This window comes from Ruditapes philippinarum, unplaced genomic scaffold, assembly GCF_026571515.1.
Source record: "Ruditapes philippinarum isolate M1 unplaced genomic scaffold, ASM2657151v2 ctg53_1_1_1_1, whole genome shotgun sequence".
Taxonomy (NCBI): Eukaryota; Metazoa; Mollusca; class Bivalvia; order Venerida; family Veneridae; genus Ruditapes; species Ruditapes philippinarum.
Window position 1 is genome coordinate 376,655 of NW_026855612.1, and position 22,067 is coordinate 398,721.

Below are 22,067 nucleotides of genomic sequence, written 5' to 3' on the forward strand. Positions count from 1 at the left end.
TGTGAAAATCTATTATAAGTTGTAACTGACTTCTTAATTCAATCACGAAAGTATTTGTCTTTACATGTTATTCTATACCGTTACTAATGACGTAGCCATTATATAAAAAAAAATATTTTTACACAATCACGTGTATTTGGGAACAATTCCAGAATCCGGTAGTGTATTTATGTAAGCTGATATATCTCTAATATTATTTCAACCTTAATTTTTAGTCTGGTTATGATATATATGATGCACTTAATTATTTATAACTTTTTAATTCCACAAATATCAAAACTAAAGCAGATAATTTCTTTCAGCAATCTAAGCACGGATCCCGATATTGTTCCCTACCACCATGTGGAACTAGAAATAACCCAGATCGAGGAATTCCGTATACAGTATACTTAAAAATGGCGGAACAGCGGTCTTTCTTGTTTCGGAGCAAAATATCAATATATGCACGCTTTAAAGCGATATTTCGACTACATTGTGTATTTCAAAACAGATTTTGAAATATTAGTACATAGATTTTCTGTTATTTTCTGAAAACTTTAAAGTGTCTTAGTCTAAATGGAGTATATAAGACGAATATCGTATAAAGGCACATTTTATTATGCTACATTCAGTTTGTATCATCATCCACCTGTATGCTAAAAGTTCATGCTGAAAATGCGGAATATTTGGCTGTAAACTTGCAGAAAAAAGGAAGTAATGTTTTGCCAACATATTGAACATTTTGTATTGCGCAACATATGGCAATAAGATTGTGTAAACTTTGGTTGCAATATTGCAAAAAATGGATTGAAATTGCAAAAGATTCTGAAAAAGGAGTGCTGTGCAAATTGCGGTACTTTGGCAGTGGAATATATGGTTACTTTGTTTCTAAACTGTCTTTGCAATATCCAGGATTTACCTATCCTAAACAATCCAAATTTTACATCTTTGTTATAATAATTTTAGTTATAAACTTGATCCGTTTGCAGCAAACTATGTATGAATGTTTATAAACAATTTTTGACAAAAAAGAGTTTATGCTATCTACTAAATAAATAAAAAATGAATTTTAAAGATCACAACATATCATCTTAAATGCATTTCGTGTAATGAGTTTTAATCAGTTTTCAAGGTATTCAATTTTTAACTTTCTCGCATCGTTATTCACAGATAAATAGGAGTGCCTATGTCAGGTATTAAAATACAGTTTCGTATTGTATACAAGTATCATAAAAATGGACTTAACAGGGTCGTTTATTTTCGCCATTAAGTGAGAAAAGTTTCCGCCCAGACCGTTAAATAGATATTTTATGAGAATCCCTATTCTAAAACCAGAGATGACATCATAAAAATCTCGCGAGATAACGTTTATTGCGTGATTCATCAACAATTCTGATGTTGTATTATTAGTCCATTTAAAGGCACAGTTTACCTCAGAAACAATTTTTTTCCTACTTCTTTAGAAAGGAAAAATTTGTATGTTTATAATGTTTAAATAATGGTTTTACAGAATGTTACATGCGTGCTATCTGACGAAAGTAGCAATAAATGTGAAATAATATGTCATAAAAGAAGCAAAATGTAAATGAAGTAGTATTTTGACTTCCAATACAAAATACTGATATTCAAAAAGCAACACATGAAAAAGATGGTTCAGGTAATGGCCAATGAGTAACTTTTGGTATACTATACCAAAATTTAAAAGCTTTTGAGAAATCAAAATAAAGCATTTCTGAGGAATAGTAAGCCTTTCAACTAAGATCAAGTGTTTATAATAAAGGTGATGATTGTGATATGGAGGGGAGTGTTTGTATGTTACCCTCCGGAACACGACAGAATACCACTTTAAATGTACAAGAGCACATTTCTTTCTAGACAAGGTGTCAAACAGTTTAACTAGTACTAGATGCTTTCACTTGTGCAAGGAAGTTCTCTTTTTACCAGAGTAGAAGTACAATGCGAATGACCGTATATTTCATGATCAATCATAAATGCTGCAACTTTTTAATTTACACTTGAGTTTTTGTTAATTTTATAGTCACAAAACTAATAAATTACATACATTTCAAAATGTCACAACTTTTATTTGACACTCAAAACTAAACAAAGTTAAATTTGTTTAATTCACATAGCGTTTATTTATTGGAGTAAAAGATAAACAAAATAAGTTTAATTCCCATGATTGAAACAATAAAACTGCTTTTTTTATATCTGGGCGATTCAGCAAGAAAAAGTACATCTATGTCCCTATATAATTAAAGAAATGCTTTTATATGGTGACTGATTTCTGCCATTTCGTGTCTTCGCCCCTCAAAAGTCGAATCTTCGCCTTCGACTTTTGAGGGGCGAAGACACGAAGACAAGCAAAATAACGATATTTTGATTGGCGAAAACACGAAATCTTCTTCTGTAGGCTTGTAGAAATCTTCGTATCGGTGCCTTATATTTGTCTTGTCGTCGTGCCGTTTTCTCAAAAGGCGAAAGGCGGAGACACAATAATTGGCCAATTTATCGTGTCTTCGACTTTCAGGGCGAAGGCACGACAATACACGAATACACGAAATGGCGGAAATCAGCAACCATACTTTAAAGGATCCTTGATACAGTGGATATCACTTTGGACTGTGTAATCCACCGCTACAATTTTAGAAAGTTTTCGAAGATGCAATTTTGATAACGTTTTAAAATAAACACCGAACATTTCAAAGTTACAACCGCCCAGAGGTACTATAAATCTAATTCCCTGGAAGATTGATATCAGCTAGAAATTACAGTTAGTGTTTGAATTACAGATAAACTTCACGGAGTTAAAATAAGTTATTATCTTTACCTATTCTAGACTTTACCAGCAACTCCGTTCTATTAAATGCATTAGATCGGTGTCAGGGAACAAAGGCCAAGTTTGTATTTAAAAATCGTGGGGGTTTACATCATATCAGCAACTCATTACTAACAAATTCCCCAGGAGGTTTTGAGGTGGGAAAGAAATATAAGAAATATCTGACATCACATTTATCATGTATATCTTAATTATTAATAAAAAAACAAGCATGATTAAACACTCATTTGAAAAAATAAACACTTAAAAGCTATTTAATTAGGATAATTAAACACTTCTGAAAATGCAACATTAAAAGATTCTAAAATGTATTACGTTCATGCCAAGAGATTCACAAATAATTTCATTTCGCGAAAATAATAATTGTTATTGTGCTCATGCATAACTTCAAAACAATGTTCTTAAGATTTTTAAAGGCCTATTTTCTCCAGAAATTTTTATTTCTCAAAACCTTTCTATTTTTCGGTGCCTTGTTAGAGTTTCCAAAAAGTTACTGACAGGCTGAACCTGAACAGTCTTTGGTTCTTCGATCTTTGCTAATTAGTACAGCTATAGTTATTAAGCATTTTGTAGGGATGTCAAAATACTATTTTGTTTAAAGTTTGCTTCTTTTGTAACAAATAATGTCAGATTCATAGATACTTTCTTCAGGTGATAAACATCTAACATGCTCTTAAACCATTATTAAACGATATTAAACTTATGTTTGTCCTTCCTATATAACGAATCATTAAATTGTTTCTTAGGCATAATGTGCCTTTAACATTACACACAGATGTTTATCTGTGTACAACTTTAATTTGTTTTTCATGTTCAAAGAAAATGCTTAACTGCATCAATGCATGATCAGAAAATATTATCATTATTTATCTTATCGCATTTATCAGCTTCGTATTTAGGCTTGACATTTTTAAATGTCCCAGGGGTTATGACACAAAGAACGCTAATTATTTACCATTTTTTGTTTTAAATTCAAATAACAACCCCTGTTTAGAATTATCTTTTAAACATCAGCTTTTGCACTGCTTTTTGTAAATTTATGTTTTATCAACAATATAGCTTTTTCTAACATTACAATAAACATTTCAATCTGGAAATAGTAAATCACTCAAGATTGAAAATAGAAATCCATCGAAATGTAAAATGAAAATCATTCGACAGGAATGTAACAAAAATTCAAAAGGTGAAAATTGCAGATACTTTCTGCGCTTTGATCGAGTCTGTTCACGTGAGATAAAGAATGACTCAACATCTCTCACGATACGCTCCCTTCGCAGCTCACTGAATATACTAGTGAACATTTGACCGATACGCAGGAAGAGTACTCTCACGCGCACTAGAACCAGTTCAAGCATTGTCCAGTTTTAAAGTTTTGACATAAGTCTTTTTAACAGAGCAACATAAAAGATACATGAAACAATCACCATTAAATACATTGGAAAGAAAACACAATAAAATGAAAATACCACTGAGGAAACTGTACATTGATGACTTTAATTAAAGTCTTATAGCGAGCTCGACGAGCTGGCCCGAAGGGCCTGCTCGCAAAGCAAGCTTTACGGTAACGCGAGTACCTGCTAAGTGATGGTTTTGAAAACTTTCGTCCGAAGTACCGAATTGGACACATCGCAACTTTTCGAATTACAAGATAACGAGAAAAGCCGGTGTACTCTGTTTGAAAACGGAAGCGTAGTCCTGCGCCCTTATATAGGAACCATAATAGAAAGGGGGAACCAGAATAAACGGAGGCAGTGTATAAAATACCGGATGACAATTTTAAAACGGAAAATGTAAAATAAAAATGAACGATTATTTTAAACTATCTTACGGTAAAAGAAAATCGAGCTAGCTTTGAGGCTTTGCCTTTTTCATATTAATAACATACAAAAGTATGATAAAATACAGCATTTTTTTTTAAAGAATTCATAAAATATATTTGCTGATGTTTTGAAATTTACCAAGTTATTAAAATAAATAAATTTATTCATTCATCTTTGGGTTTTCTTTTCTGATTTAAAGTCCCATGAATGGTTCAGTTTATATTTTGAATCATTTAGCCACAGGCAAGCATATAATGTCTCTGACTGGTGAATACTAGTACTCAGGATTTGTACTCAACTATTTTCTTATCAACAAACCAATTTAAATATTTACATTGGAAATATGACTCTCATCACCTACAGTTCAGTTGATTTATTTTCAATTAAATATTTTATTGGTGTTGTTTGATCAGTTTTCAAGCATCATGACTTCGATTTAGCATAAATAGTATTTTAATTTCCCCTGAAAGCACACATATTACTTTTATAATTTAGAGGCCTGAAGATCTTTATGATGAAATCTTAACTGATAACCTAGGTATAAATATTAAATTCCTAGCCGCAACAACTAGAAAAAACAAAATTAAGGTATATAAAACCAGTCAAATAATAATTCTATCTATATATATAAATTCATCATTCCTGGACCTCCATCTATTTGATGAACTTCTTCAAATTGTAAATCTTTCATCTTATTCTATTCAATATATAAATATTAAAAGATTATTTTTATGTTTATATACAGCTAGAATAGTCTGTAATGACTAAGATAGACAGATAAGAACAAACAATTTAGTAAACATGAGTTACATCCCTTAAAATGAAGAAAAAACTGAAACCCAAAAGAAAGTGCCATGAACAGCAAAATTATAAACATTTGACTTATTTTGGCAGATAAACCAAATAAAATATTTTGAATCTTGAATCTATAAACAGTTATGTTGAAATATCTGAATTAAATGTTTTGTTTGTTTTTATAAAATACTGCAGACTCAGTTTGATCAGGCCAATTAGAATGTAGTGGTGATAATTATGGGTCAAAAATTAATCAAATGTTTAAATGATATCATTTTCAAGGGATATTCTTCTGATATGATTTACTTTTAATAATGGGTCATTATCAACATTTAAACATTAGCATTTGTTAAATTAAAAATTTAGAAATATCCACAGAAGGCCTTCCGTGTCATCACATGAAAAGTATTGTCGAAAGGAAAAAACATGTATGCTCTAAATGAGGAATTTGTAAAACTAAATAAAATGTCATTAATATCAAGAGAGGATATACGTATCATACACTGCTGCCATAGGATACAGTTAAAAGCATCTAACATATCCTAAGCATATTTAAATTCTATAAAATTAGGAATCCTTGAACCGTCCAACTAGAAAGAAATATAATTGATTGAACTGACGATACTACGAATACAGCAGTAATGCGTTGCTAGTTGATCCTAAATTCTAATGCACTCGTACACAGTTGCAGAACCTATATCAGACTCGGCTAGTGCCTTGTCCAATATAGTTTTGACATCTGCATACTCGCCCAAAAGAATTCAGTATTGTACTCAAAAATGTATAATAACCTCATAATATATAACCGAAGCATAAGCCTGTTATAGTTTTTAAAAACAGTATTACTGTCCTCATAAATTATTTGTCTATAGATTCACCAGACAAACGTTTCTGACAAGTGATTAAGATTTCACTATACTTGCATGCTACCACTTATTAATAAAACAATTGCTGCTATTCAAAACTGCCACACAAATTAATATTCTTTTTCTTTCCAACGGATACAGATGTGGACTTAAACATATTTGCAAACATTTTTTTACGACCGGGTTACAGATATCTAATCTCAAAAATGTGTTTTCTAAGAACGCTCCAAATTATAAAGTAGTATACATTTCTCCGAAAACATGTTTATCTTAACTTATCTTAATTCATCTGATGTGAATGATATTTATTTATGTTGGTATATGCATAAAGGTTTATTCAGTTTACATGCACTTTATACATTTCATCAGGAGAAATATTTTCATCAATTTCATTTTCTTTAAGTCATTAGTTCGTTGACTTTTTTCAGTTTACTAGTATTTCATTTGTAACGATAACTTTTTTTTTATAATAACTTTCTTTATATTTCATCGAATTATTTACCTCAAACTTCGAGAGAAATATTTTCAACATTTAAATTCATTTTTGTTTTGTTGTTTAGAAATCATATTGATAAGATACTTTAGTAGGGGATTTTCAATTATTGTTCTATTTAGCATATACTTTAATAGTGGACTCCACTTATTATGTACTACTTTGAAGATATCTTAATAAGGGACTTTAATTAGTGTTCTGTTTTATAAACAGAGACAATTTAAATTGATAGGTATTGATTGTCGCAATTATTGAAAATGTGGAAATAGTTGATGCCTTAAATTATCATACTTTCTAATTTGTCAATATAGCGGAACATTTGGTATTAAATATGTTAATAGAGAGACATAAAATTCTAGCATCATAAAATTGTTTGCGTGTTGCTGAAATAACGAAATAGGTGATTTGTTGGCCATTCTCTGTCTGAATTTTTGTGACTTAGACTAACCAATTCTTAAACTTAAATGTTCACAACTAAATCAGCATAAGATGCAAATTTTCAACGTTATAATACTATCATCTACTAGTACAAAGCGATTTTTTTTTAAAATTCAGAAATATTCTATACTAGTATGTATTACTTATATTAAGAAAAACAACATAATACATAATAATAATAATACATAATGTAGAATTAAACTATACGGTCCTGCTTAGTATAGAAGGTCAACGCTCTAATAACCATCATCCATCAAACTGTAATTATATGGTGAACGTATCTATTTATACAACAATTTATCATTAAAGGCAAAACAACCAATAAATGACTTCAATACAAAGTTATATTGCCCTATGTGACTGATACAATCTCGTTTTCGCACCTTTTTTACGGCAACGAAACATTAAAATTAACGTTCATGATCAGTCTGGAACACACAAAGGGAAATATGTAAATAGCCTTAACGGTTGACACGTAAATACATTGTTTTCGAAAGGATACAGAGGGTAACTCCATCAAGTGTTCTTTTTAAATCAATGGTAATAAAAGATAGTTGATCGGACAGTTTATTTAACGTTTCAAATTTACATCCCGGTATGCGACTGTCCATGCTATTAGATATTGCAATTTTTACCTCTCACTTTTGTTCCCTCTCGTTAACATTCTCTGCGATTTCTGCCGCATAAATTTTAATTTTATTTTTCATTGCTGAATGCCCTAGAGGGATTTTTCCTTTTTTTTTAAATTTTGTTATTTGGGTTTCATTGTTTTATACGGAGGCTGTGCAATGACAATACAATAACAGGATATTGTCATGACCTTTACAAGGTTTCTATCTTAATTAAATTAACTAACGAATATTAGCTGTAGAAATAATGAAATGCATCTACAAAATACATGCTGGTACAAAACTCTGCGTATATTCTCTTAAATCACAACAATTTCGTTATTCTGAATTGTCTCATGAATTACTAACCCTTTAATATTATGTAAAATCAAACATAAACTTATTGATATTATGTTGCACTAAGACCTAAAAGGAACACAATCTATATCAACTTGGTCGCTTTCAAGTGTCGTTCCGAAAAATTACAAATAACTTTAAAGATAGGTTTAATAATTAACTCTTTTCATTCTATAATTGCGTTCCAAGGTTTTTGTAATTTGCACAAATAATTTAACTAATTTAGATTATTTAATGGTTTAATGCTTGTAAATGCTTGTATTTCTGAAAAAATATAATTGAAATTAACTTTAGACTTCGTCACCAAAAACAAAATATGAACAATTAGAGTTTTATTCATTCTTTGTCTTAGATGAGCAGCCGAGCAAAACCTTAGCAATTTTAATTATGTTGTAAATTTTAACAAATAATACTATAAGTCAAAATAAAGCAACTGTTTACAAACGAGTAATTTGTCACATTTATGTCATCCATCACGTGTCAGTGAATACCGTGTAACATGAATAATGTTAAGTTGTTCTGTTTTTATTTCAGGACTTTACCTCTGTGTTTAAAAATAAAATTAACAAAATCTGTAAGGCCTATCTTTTGTCAGTTTTGTTTGAAACTGGTTGATGTCTTTTTCAGTTTCAAACTATTCAGCAAGTAAGGAGACCTAACCAATTGATACAATTTTATACCTGGGTTCAGCAGAACTGATACTTTCTGCAACCAGAGCATTTCCACCTTTAATTGCAAAGTAAATGGAAGAGGAGCTTGAACAAAATACATATATAAACTAATTTCTTGGCCTTAGCGTTAAACATATATATACTGCTGTGAATCGCTATCAGATGAAAAGGGAAACTGGAAACAATCGAGAATAAGGAGAAGACGAATGAAACAATAAGAAACTGAGGTTAGATTACAGTGCGGTCATCAATTTGATTTGAGAAGCCGGAAGCGATTAGCATTTACCACTGGTATGAAATAAAGTCAGTCTGCGCAGTCGTACTGTCTGAGTTGTTGTATTTTAATACTGAAATCTATAACACTTTAAACGGACTGTTCTAAATTCCAAACAGATCAAATTCATAATACAAAATTACAGCATATCATCTAATATTATTCATTTGTATAACAAAAGGCGAACAAACTAAATTATACTTATAAAAAGTCGGTAAACAGCTAAATATTGGTTAGTTTACAAACAATTTGATTAATGAAAAGGGTGTTGGCTTTGCTAAATTGCAACTAAAATTATATATTCCTTGTCACTCCTGACAAAATGTACCATTTCAAAAGGAGAATATGTAAAGATTTCAAGTCAAATATGCTGTTATTGTCTAAGATAAATAACCGACAAAGTACTTGCGAAAACATCACATCGCAAATCGCAATGCGCCAAAATTTAACCTTTCATTTTTTTTTATAAATAAGCCAATGTGTTGCATAATGTATGCTAATTTATTTCAAGAGCATATATTTCCATACCTTTAAGATATAAAAATCCAAAAAGTGTTGTTAAAATTATCTTTTTAAGTTCCATTTTCAACGTTTTAATTCCCAGATGCGAAATAAAAATGTAACCAGTATTCGAATACGTTACAGCTGTATTCTTAAAACAATTATGAAAAATACAGTTTCTTAGTCATTGACGTCACGCTTTGATGTGGTTGTCTTATTTTTAACATTTTTTTACCTAAATTAATAGAAATATTTACAATACAACTGTTATGTTGAGGTTGGTTATGACATTTTTACTTTATAGGCTACACTTTTTTTAAAAAATTCTAGTCCCTCATGTTGCGTATAAACATTCTTGTAAGGTGTGTGGTTTTATTGTGTTTTTAAGATAGAACCTGAACATTTTTACCTTTTTTTTAAATAAGAAAGAAGGAATATCTATAAAATTACTTTTTATTTTCTATTTCATAGCTGTGATACATTTCTTTACGACATTGAAACTGCAATAAACAACTGAAACCAACACTATAATATCATTTTTATACGATGAAAAATAGAGCATCTAGTATTATTTTACGTTATCTGTTAACTTAAATTAATGACACAATGCGTATGTAAATACAAAATGATGGCCATAATGTTAATCCATCGTTTGTCGATAAAAATCTACAGATGTATTTACCCCATTTCAATTTTATACCTGCTTCATATATTGTTTGTTCGGTCTTTAACCCTGAACCTCCAGAGTTGTGTAATGGAATTGTCCAGCTGTCCCACTGCCCTGCTCCCCTGCTGTCCTGTTGTAATTGAAATAGTTCATTTGATTTTTACAAATTATAAAAATTGAGCTGCCAACAGGATTGAGCTTGGTAAGACTGCGCGGAGAGGCCGGCTGACTTGGTTCTATAATTGTTGCAAAGGTTAATCACTTTCAGCAGGTTAAGGGTTTAAATCCGAGTGTAGCTCAGGATTTATCAATTCGATATCAGTTGGGCTAACCAAAATCGGTAGAATCTGACAGCTCACCAATGGTAAAATATATATCCCTTTCAAAATTCCATTTTGTTTAGTTTCGCCCATTGTTTTCTCGTCCATTATTTTATTACTTGGGGACCATATGTCACTTTTCATGCAAAGGCACTAACTTGACACGTTGAGGGTTCCATGATAACCGCCATATGAACACATCTGCGGATGTTTCAAAAATCAAAAGTTTACAAGTTGATGTTAAATGTTGAATTCTGCTTAAGCCGGTGCTAGGGGGCGTGGACGGTAGCTTCTTATAACCACTGCCGCCCATGAACAGGCTCAATCAAACCGAGCCTGCAACATTATCAATATTGACGTGTTGGGCTTTCTTTAGGGATTCTGCTTTCTCTATTTTCTGTTTTAAGTAAAATAACAATACTTAATGATTGATTTATACTGTTATATTATGATTTTTCAGAATGTCTTCAAATACTTTCTCAAGCATTCTTTACTGTTGGAGTAGATGCCTTGAATCAATGACAGCTCTATGTTTGAGTGACATGATGCTACGTTTGTAATTTTTGTAACAAAATTGCAAAAGTTAGAATCCTTTAAGGTTATCAAACTGGAAAGTTTGCACGCCTAGTTTAAATGTGCTTGTTCATGGACGGCAGTTGGTAAGATTATTGCATGCTACCGACGACGCTCCCTTAAACTATATATATATATATATATATATATATATATATTGTTAAAATGTTCGACCTCTTGTCATGTATAGACATGTATATGAAAGATACCTGACTATAGAATAAAGAAAATCGTGTTTGGTCAATAGGTCAATGCTGGAAAGGATTTTATACGGTGTGTGGGGGGAGTTGTCTGAGCAGCCGATTATTCATATTTGGTGTTCCTATAACAATAATGACAAAATTTTGATCAATTTCATACCCGGTTTTTGTTTAAAAAAAAGATTAAAAAAGTCAGATGTTCTTCCATATGTCATGCGTACAGACATATATGAATGAACACTACAATTAAAAACAACAATTTTTTTTTTAATCTGTTTCTACAACAATATGTAAAATGGCTCCATGCTGGGAACTGTAATTATAACGACAGTGTTCATTTTCTCATCTGACATTTTTGATATAAAATTTCTTTTTATTTATAACAACGAAAACTTTAGACTGCTATTTCTTTGTCTAACTTAACAATGTCCTAGTATGAATTGAGTGTACAAAAGGTAAACTCTATCAATCATTAGAAATGTATCTAAGTTGTTTTTACAAGGTATACTCTATACCTTCCAATTATCAAACGAAATGGTGATTGTTCTAACCTTCATTCATGACATACATTTGAACTTTATTGTACAGCCAGAATCGAAGATAATTGTCACTCTATACTACGAACGGTCATAAATGCAATTTGAAGATAATTGGAAAAGCTCGTACAAAATTTGATGATGAAAATGTTGTACTTGAAAAGTAAAAGATCAAATATTGACGAAAATACTGTCTATAGTATGTTTTTACGCCATAATTTTGGCCATATGCTATGAACCTTTAAAACCAAAACAACCGATACATATGATAGTTATCTGAATCAAATATTTTTCATAATTAAATCAGGAGAAAAAAAAGTAAAATGATATTTGCACCTGACACACTCTTGGCAAGATAAGTAAATAAAAATGCTGAAAGTTATCCAGAATATTTTTATTACTCATGCTAAACCTTAAGCCTTATAATTAAGACTATAGTATAAGAACGTCTGGATCTGAACAATCGTGCCAGATCTGACATCATTCCTGATAAACTTTCCATCATTTTACATGTGATAATAAAAGTATACAAGATAAAGGCGAAACACAGACAACAAAAAACATGCCTTGAACTATTTACAGAATGTGGCTGATGTATTGGTGTTATATGTAATAAGACAATTGCAACAAATGACACTAATTTAGTTTTTTAAATTCTAATCATTTGGTATGTCATTAACTAATCCGTTAACAAATTAATAAAGAAATATTATGTCAATGTTTCATTGGACTTAAAACCTTACCGAATACTGGGTCCAATGTTATAAAGACTTTTTTTTTTTATCTCAGACAGTTGATTGGTCAGAAACCAGCCCAGAGTGTACATTAACCAATGAAAATCCTTGGATTTGCGACAGCACATAGTAAATAAAGACCAATGAAAATCGTGGGATTTGAGACAGAACTCGGAAAAATTGGTTTTATAACCTTGAGGCATGAACGTACTGTATAATGAACGCGCATACTCTAAGAAAGACTGAATAGAATTAATTTGAAAAATGCTATATATTTCTACGGAAATATTAACTAGTGTTAATCCGTTACCGTGTGTGAGGTTTCCGTACATATCAAACGTATAGTATACAAATAAAGAAATATTATACGATATATGTATGTGAGTATATAATAAAGTTTTAAATGTCGGAGCTCTGTAACTGGTATTTTTGAAGGATGACCTTCATTGTTTTTTAAATCAAAAGCAAATGAGCCGCGTCACGACAAAACCAACATAGTGCGTTTGCGACCAGCATGGATCCAGACCAGCATGCGCATCCGCGCAGTCTGATCAGGTTCCATGCTGTTCGCTAACCAACTCTTACAAGTAGAGGAACTGATAGCGAACAGCATGGATCTTGATCAGACTGCGCGGATCAGCAGGCTCGTCTGGATCCATGCTGGTCGCAAACGCACTATGTTTGTTTTGTCGTGACACGGCTCAAATGCATGTTAAACAGTTTATATTGAAACGTTTTAAATAATACAATGTACTTAAATCGACAAATTTATTGTGGAAATACTAATTAAAATATAATTATTGTATAAAAATGGTGGTAACAACCATCAAACGGTATGTACCAATCCATCTTAAAAATGATGATGTTATTCATTTTGTTGTTGATTTATCTACAGAACTTTCATCGTATACATCATAAACTTAAGCAGACGATGTAAAAACTTCACGGAAGACAAGTTAACGACAATGAGTCATTCTTAGCAAAAAGTTTAAAATTTGAAACAAATAATATATATATATAGAAAAAAATCTCTTCTAAAAAATAGAATTAAATTAGTAGATGTTAGTAAAAAAAAGATAACAGTCTGTTTTTTTTCAAGATCATGTAGACCTTATATTGCTAAAATATCAGAAGTTCATTTGTAAATAATTATTTTATCGACTATAATGTGTAAACAATTATCTTATCGGCATGGAAATGCTCGTGATACCTGTGATATGATGATAATTATCATACTTTCTAATATTTATACATGTAAATTTTTTCATCTATCCTCCTAAAAGTAGCTTAAAAGTTGAAATCAAGATCTTGTATTATACATTTCTCATTTTAAAAAATCTAAATTTTTCATATCATCTTTATAAAGTCGAATTTGTGAATGACAATTACAGAACCATTTTCATAGATGGAAAAGGAGTATTTCTGAATTGCACATTGTTTAGAAATTCAGTTATCTAAAATGGGTTTATAGTTACATTATATGAGCCTTGTCACGACAAAACCAACATAATGGGTTTGCGACCAGCATGGATCGATATCTGAGCATCCAAATGTGTCTATGAAAAAAAATCTCTGCAGCTAGTGGATAATTAAAAGTCTCCAAATGAGAGATCCCTTGTAAACAATTAAAACAAAAACGTAAAGTTGAAAGACGCAGATAAAATTAGTCTGTTTAGGACAGACAATGAAAAGTGCAACATCTCTGATGCCCCCTAGCATCGGCCTAATTGGTTTCAAATCAACATTAGTATTGGAATCAATGATCCGGAAGGACCAGAAAAGTAAAATGTGACAATACTGGGATATCAGAAATATATTTTTTAATTATTTTTTATCTATTTAGTTTTAATTAATTAATCAATTAATTAATTTATTAATCAATTAATTAATTAATTATCAATTTATTTATTAAATTACAAAAGTGGGATAAAAAGACGTACAGAAAATCGAAAGTTCAACAAGCTGTCATAGAAATAGTCGTGTCAAGAGTAACCTTATCTTTTTAAAATGACAGGGAAGGATTTAATTTCAGACCACAGCAAGGGTAGATTATTTGACCCCGCGTGTCTCACCCCGAGAGACATGTGATATATTGTTTACAAATTCAAACCTAGGGCAAACAAAATTAAAAGGTGCAAGTTACATTGTTTGTAAAACTAAGATGCGTAACAGATATCCTTATAATGTAAATAAAAAAATCTAAAACATACGAGACTTGATCAAATTCTTGAATTTGATCTTAAGACTATGACTTTTCATTGTAGCATCGTTTTCTGTTTTGTAAATTCATTTTTTTAGTGTCAAGGTAAGAACCGCGGACAACAGAAGCTTTTTCATAGCATATACCATACCATGTCTCTTACCCTTTAGTCAGGAGTCATTTTGAAAAACGTATACATTATTTCTGTCAGTTGATTATGCTCTCATTCACCGCTTAACATGAAGACATAATTATAACAAAAATCTTTTCTCATTTTTTATCAACAATTGTTGAAATGTTGAGATTACCAGATGCAGTATTAATTGATTGAAAAAATGATGGATGTGAATTTCTTAGAATAAATATTAAAAAAAGAACAGAAAAAACAACAACACCTTAATGGTCATTAACTTACGTATAAAAGATAATTAAAAATATGGTGGCATATTTCTGCCACCAGATAACCTGATAACTAACTAGTTAATTAAGAGGTTAACTTGTTAGATAACTAGTTAACCTGATAACTAACTAGTTAATTAAGAGGTTAACTAGTTACGTAACTAGTTATCCTAATAACTAACTAGTTAATTAAGAGGTTAACTAGTTACGTAACTAGTTAACCTGATAACTAACTAGTTAATTAAGAGGTTAACTAGTTACGTAACTAGTTAACCTCTTAATTAACTAGTTGGTTATATGGTTATCTGGTGGCAGAAATATTCCACCATATAAAAATATCGCTTATAATGATAACGAATATGCCAACGTAGATTTAGACATACATTGTTTCTGCACAATTTCATAGACCAACATTTTCTTCCAGCGAATTAAAAGTGTAAAATGTGAGACATAAATCAAACTCTCCAAGATCTCGCTTATTCCATGTCTTACATCTGAGTTAATGCGTTATTAATTTAAGATATATGTGACGGTTTCAAGATAAGTTATCACCAAAAGTTGCGAGTGAAAATGCTCATATGTCAAAACAAAGTTGCAGAATCTTTCCAACAACCCGTCTAATTCTTGTATATTACTATTTCTACGAAATATTTTTCTCTTAGGAAATGCAAAATAGTTTGAATATAATACAGCTCAAGTACACGTATTTTGTATTTGTATATGTGCCTTTCATGAACAAGTTTTCAAATAACAGAACTTAAAGTGCAACGTTTTCATCTTTGTAACAGACGGTAGGATTTTGAAGTACAACACCAATTAAAATTAAGATGTACAGACAAATCTTAATGTGTGAAGGCTACTATTTCTTGATTTCGGAAACCTTAAGTCTAGATGTAAGGGATAGGACATGTTCTATTTTGAAAATCTTGTCGTACAGATTTTTACAGACCTCCCACAATGGCAAGTTACAGATAACCAAATTATCTGCTGATAATGGGTGTAATGAATGAAATTCCAGAACAATTAGGGCTAAAACATAGTAGTAAGATTGGGTAAAAAGGATGTTGAAAAACTCTTCAGGAGACCCAAAGTTGTGTTATGTTCGAATCCCAAATTATTCCGAAAATGATTATGTCACGGTATTGAATTGTTCTCTAATTAGGGGAGGGGAGGTAGTTTGTAGGCGGCCAGATAGCTTAGTCAGTAAAGCCACAGTACGGTATTCCGAGGGTCCCAGTTTTGAGTCTCGGTCAGGCTTCACATTAAAAATATATATATATTATATTAAATATATATTCTATATTTTTTTTAAATGGAGGTGTTTCAATCATTACTCATGGCGAAAAAAGTATTTAGTGAGTAAAGTATGTAAAGGATCAATGTAAAGGGATCCTTTTAAGGGGACACCTCAGATGATTCTTACAGTGTAGAATTACCGTCTGAATAGCTTTGAAAATTGTACATCTTATCTCTAATTAGTGCTGTACAACTAAATCCTACCGTCTGGTGAGGCCTTAAGACAGGGCGTCCTGTCCAAGACGCAATGTACTGTTAATTAACAAAAAGCCTTTATTTTCACTGTTTAAACTTTAAAGTATAAGGAAGACATTAATGTTGTAAGACAAAAAAGTAAGTATTGTAGTGATGTACAGTGACCAATTTCAATCTTAACGGTATAAGTGTGACAACATCCCGTGGTGCATAGGTATTTGAGTTATTTTTGATTTGGTCGGGTTTTTAAGTCGCACCAACACAGTATAAATCATATAGCGACTTTCCAGCTTTACTGGTGAAGAAAGACCTCAGGTGCATAATTTATTGGCTACAAGCACAGACGTTCCGTACGCTAGCTGCATAGCTTTCTTACATGAAAGAATCCGATGACCCTGGAGAAGCTCGAACCAACAGCGGTGAGAGGCAAGAGGTTTCAAGTCAAGATCTTAATCACTCGAAAACGGACGCCCCACATTTGATAAACGTAATAATAATTGCACTTCTCTAGAAATATACTAGCAAGTGCAAGTTTTAATAAAGCTTGTGAAATAAATCTTTAAAAAAATATCAATAATAATAATAATAATAATAATAATAATAGGTGAATATTTTTTTTTCTATCAATACAGTCGAAGAGCGTAGTCTAACTATGGTACAGAGGGACATCGTAGAAAATACTTAACACGTGCACATGCAATTGAATTGTTTATTTTAATCATAACTGTATTTTGTCCAGCAAAAGGAACAAACAAACAAAATAAATAAAAAGAAAATAATATTTAACATTCCTAGTAACTGAATAAAAAGTCTTCGTTTCCTAGCATTCTTGATGTATCTGTATTAAAAGAAATAACGAACGACAAACAAACAATATTTAAATGCACGTAATTGTATATTTGTAGGTTTCGATTGGTGTTTCAATTTGATACAGAACTCGTTTTGAGAGTAATAAATTCACCTAAAGTGTTAAAAAATTACAGGGCGCAAAGCTATAAACCCTGCTGCATACCCCTAAGGGCAACATCTCATTTACTGCAAACGAAACTATCATTAATGATCCGGCTCATTGAACATTATCGCAAGAAACCCCGACTTTTTTCAATGCACAAATAGAACAAGAATAGTACAGAAATTTAAGCATTATTTCAAGTCGGCAATTTTAAAACAATGCAACCGATACAACATGAGTCGTTCAAGGCCATCATTATATAAACGAATGAGTATCATTTGAAAAACTATATTGGTATCACATTAACCGTTTGAAGCTGATCCTGCTCGGGTCAAAATCCGACATCTCAATTTAGGAAAAAAACAAAAAAAAAAAAAAAAAACAAAAAAAAAACTAGAACTGAAGTTTTACATATTCATGAGGCAGACGTTCTTGTTATAAAAATGTGAACACTGCGATACAGTTACATAATTATATCATGATATAAATTACAAAGAACTGAAAAAACAAAACAAAAAACAACAGCCTTAAACATACTGCAATGCTCAGTCTTCTATATTAATTTGGGATAAAATATGTATGAAAAAAAAAGCAAGAAATACTTGTAAAACATGTATGCCATCATTGTGGCAGGTTTATTAATACTGTCTTTCTAGAGTTTTCGGATACACACTATTGAGACTACCGGACGGTTCGATTTTAGAAACAGAACAAATTTGGTTACTTTACCAAAGTCCGGCACACAACAAAAAAAGAAATAATACAGAGGTATTGTGAGTTAATAAATCAGTTGAAAATATACGTCATTTAAACAGAGATTGACATAAATTAAATTAATTCATACCTTTGAAATAAGATAATCCAAATACGATATTCACTAATAAAATGAAATATTTCATTCCCATTTCGATCAAGTTCTCGTCCAGCTGCAAAACCGAGCGTCAATCACACCAAACAAGATAGATCATAAATGTATTTTCGGATAATTTTTAAAACAATTTGTTTTATCTTATTCCTAAGAATGATATTCACGCTTTGACATTGTTGTCATATTTATCAATATCTTATTCTTTGCATAAATCTTTAATCATATTCACTTTGATATTTTCTTGTCAACCACTTTTAGCTGGAGAAAATTAATATTTAAAATCCTACGGTAATATTTTTGGAATACAGAACTAACTTCATCCACTCTATCCTGAATCTAAATGTCACTGTCAATTAAACTTTACACTATATAAACTTTATCAAAGTTTTGAAGTTGTTAACCCGAATAAAACTACGACACCGTACAGTATATCGCGCTTTAACCAAAGTCTTGCAATCATTTGATAGACCTAATTTTTACTTTACATTCTGTAAATAAAGTTTCCGTAAGTAAAGTATGCGTTTTTATTTACATACGTTAATACGTTGTAAAAAGTAAATTTTTGAAAACTACAACATGTCTGTGATGACAATAGCCAAGGCAAGGAAAACATTGACGATATCATATCTAACAATATGCATATATAATTATATGTTATCAAATACATTTCATTGGCAAGGAATATTAGATTATCATTTAAATGTAAATAATCCTGTAAATATCACTTTATTGCTATATCTGATTTCCAAGAGAATATCATACAAGAAATAAAATTAAGAAAGAAACCCAACAAATACAAACAAACGAACGAACAAACGAACGAACGAACAAACAAACAAACAAACAAACAAATAAACAAAACCACAAAAAAAGAAAGAAAATGTTTGAGGTTCTCTTTTCAAATTACTATATAGTTAAAATAGTATACATACAAAAGCGTATATCTAAGAATTGAAACATAACTCTATTGTATTGTATCTATATTTGTTGACGAAATAAGTGTAAAAGCAGATTGCAAAAGAATGTGATAAACTATGTATGGATTTCAAATTAGATTTAGTTTCTGGTGGAAATGTGCAATATACACAGGTATGGCTAAGGACAAGATAGAAATAGCACGTACGTGAACATGCACTGAAATATGACACAACTTAATTATTTATAAACTTTTCAAGTTTAAAGTTTCAGACGTATGCCATTCTTGAAAATTCTGGGAAATCTTAATAGACATTTGAGCCGTGTCACGACAAAACCAACATAATGGGTTTGCGACCAGCATGGATCCAGACCAGCCTACGCATCCGCGCAGTCTGATCAGGATCCATGCTGTTCGCTTTCAGTTTCTCTACTTGTAAAAGAGTTGGTAAGCGATCAGCATGGATCCTGATCAGACTGCGCGGATGCGCAGGCTGGTCTGGATCCATGCTGGTCGCAAACATATTATGTTGGTTTTGTCGTGACACGGCTCATTTCAGTAAAATTTGCCTGATTATATGTTGAAAGGGCCATTTATTTAGCTTATCTAAATGTAACATGTTGTAAAAGTGAAAGTAATGATAGTCAACATTTCGTAATGACTTTTTACTTTACATTGCACGTCCAGTAATGATTACATTGTACATTGTATATCCATTCATCTTAATTTGACATTTGTTTTATTTTGAGGACATTCTACTTTATAAATAAGATATATGACTATAAATGTTGTGAAAGTGTCAAGGACGGCAAATTCATTATAATAAGTCATTATTCTAAATTCTCAAGGTTTAATTTGTGAAAGTATCATATTACCACATTATAGCTACTTAGAGGTAATAAGAGCAAAGCAAATGGAAAAGTAGATTGTATAATAAAAATAAAAATTAAGATAAAAACAGAGCAGGAAATATATATTGTTGGTGTTGTTGTTGGAGCAGATAAAAAATGAGAAAATAGATTAAACAGAGCAGAAAATTGAACAAATAGATAAAAACAGTGCAGAAAATTTAACAGATATAAAATCTTGCAGAAAAAAGAAAAACATAGATAAAAAAAACAGAACAAAAAATTAAATAAATAAATGAAAACTACCCCGAAAATTGATGAAATCGATGAAAATATGAAGAAATTAAACAAATATAAAATGTTGATGAAAACAGAGCAAAAATATTTAACAAATACATGTAGATGAAATTGGACAAAAAGATGAAAACAGAGCAGAAAACTGAATAAAGAGAGCAAAATAAAAAGTAATCAATCGAGACAATTTGCATTTAACTCATAAAGCAATGATTAACGTCATTATAGTATTGCCTACTCACAAATCATTCTGAATCAGAATTTTTCAATCGAGCTGGGAAAATTCACAAATCAAAATCAAATATTTCACTAGGCGTGTAAAAATATACCAATGCAATTTCTTCGACTTATTAAAAATAAAGCATTTAAAAATACATGTTACTTGTATATGCACAAGTTAATTCATACAAAACTAAGGTATCTTAAAGTTTTTAATAGCCAAATTCGATTTTCTCAAAAGATATTTGATACACAGCAGGAAACATCGTTTGTTATTTTTTTGTAAACCTATCCTATCATGAACGAGATACCGTACATTAACCGAAGAATAGTACGTGAACTATTTTTCTTTTGCTTTTTGTAAATTAAACCACTGGAGTTGAGAGAAACGATGTAGGAAAAAGCATTCATATTTAAACTGTTTTAATTTAATGAATATTTATTTACAGGACAATGTTTTAGGGAAAATATTGGAATATGGAAGAGTTAAATGGACACTCATATATATTTGTTAATTTAGTTAAAAATCTTATATGCAAAATATGTTACAAATCTTAGTAACATTTACATATAAATCAAATGTAACTTTCAGAGTCATTGTTTTTAGAATAAATTGTACGATTAATATCACCTGAAACTACGTACATTTTAAAAAGTTGTAAGATACGAACACAATACGGTTGTTTAAGAATTATTGTCCCGTTGTCTAGACCTGTCACATTTTAAAACATCTTAAATTTATTTGATACAGGTCTGCGAAAACCATGCAACATTCGTGTCATCAGTTTTAAACTGCCTTCAAATAATGATACAGTAACTGATGATGACTATAATAATAATAATAATAATAATAATAATAATAATAATAATAATAATAATAATAATAATAATAATAATAATAATAATAATAATAATAATGATGATAATAATAATGATAATAATAAAAATGATAATAAAACTAATGATAATGATGATAATAATAATAATAATAAGAATAAGAAGAAAAAGAAATAGAGATGATGGAAGAAAAAGAAGAAAATGCAATAGAGGAGGATGAGGTTGAAGGAGAAGAAGTAAATAAATATAAGAACAACAACAACAACAACAACAACAATAACAACAACAACATAAAAAAGAATTATTTGTTGTAAACCTGAATGCTTATGTTTATTCTAACCAATACAAAATAGAATTATGCGTTACAAATTT

General features: G+C 30.6%; 1 protein-coding gene across 5 annotated transcripts in view; it reads right to left on the minus strand.

Annotated features, from left to right (window-relative positions):
* Positions 1-22,067, minus strand: part of LOC132743893 (mucin-2-like) — a 71,925-nt gene that overhangs the window by 18,840 nt on the left and 31,018 nt on the right. The window contains exon 1 of one of the 5 annotated variants that reach the window (XM_060732484.1): positions 18,558-19,000. The exons of 3 other annotated variants lie outside the window; for them this stretch is intronic. In XM_060732484.1, the coding sequence (XP_060588467.1) occupies positions 18,558-18,618 (61 nt within the window). In that variant the 5' untranslated portion in view covers positions 18,619-19,000. Of the gene's footprint in view, positions 1-9,668; positions 9,742-18,557; positions 19,001-22,067 lie in introns of those variants that run through there. One more of the 5 variants, XM_060732487.1, reaches the window with a different exon arrangement.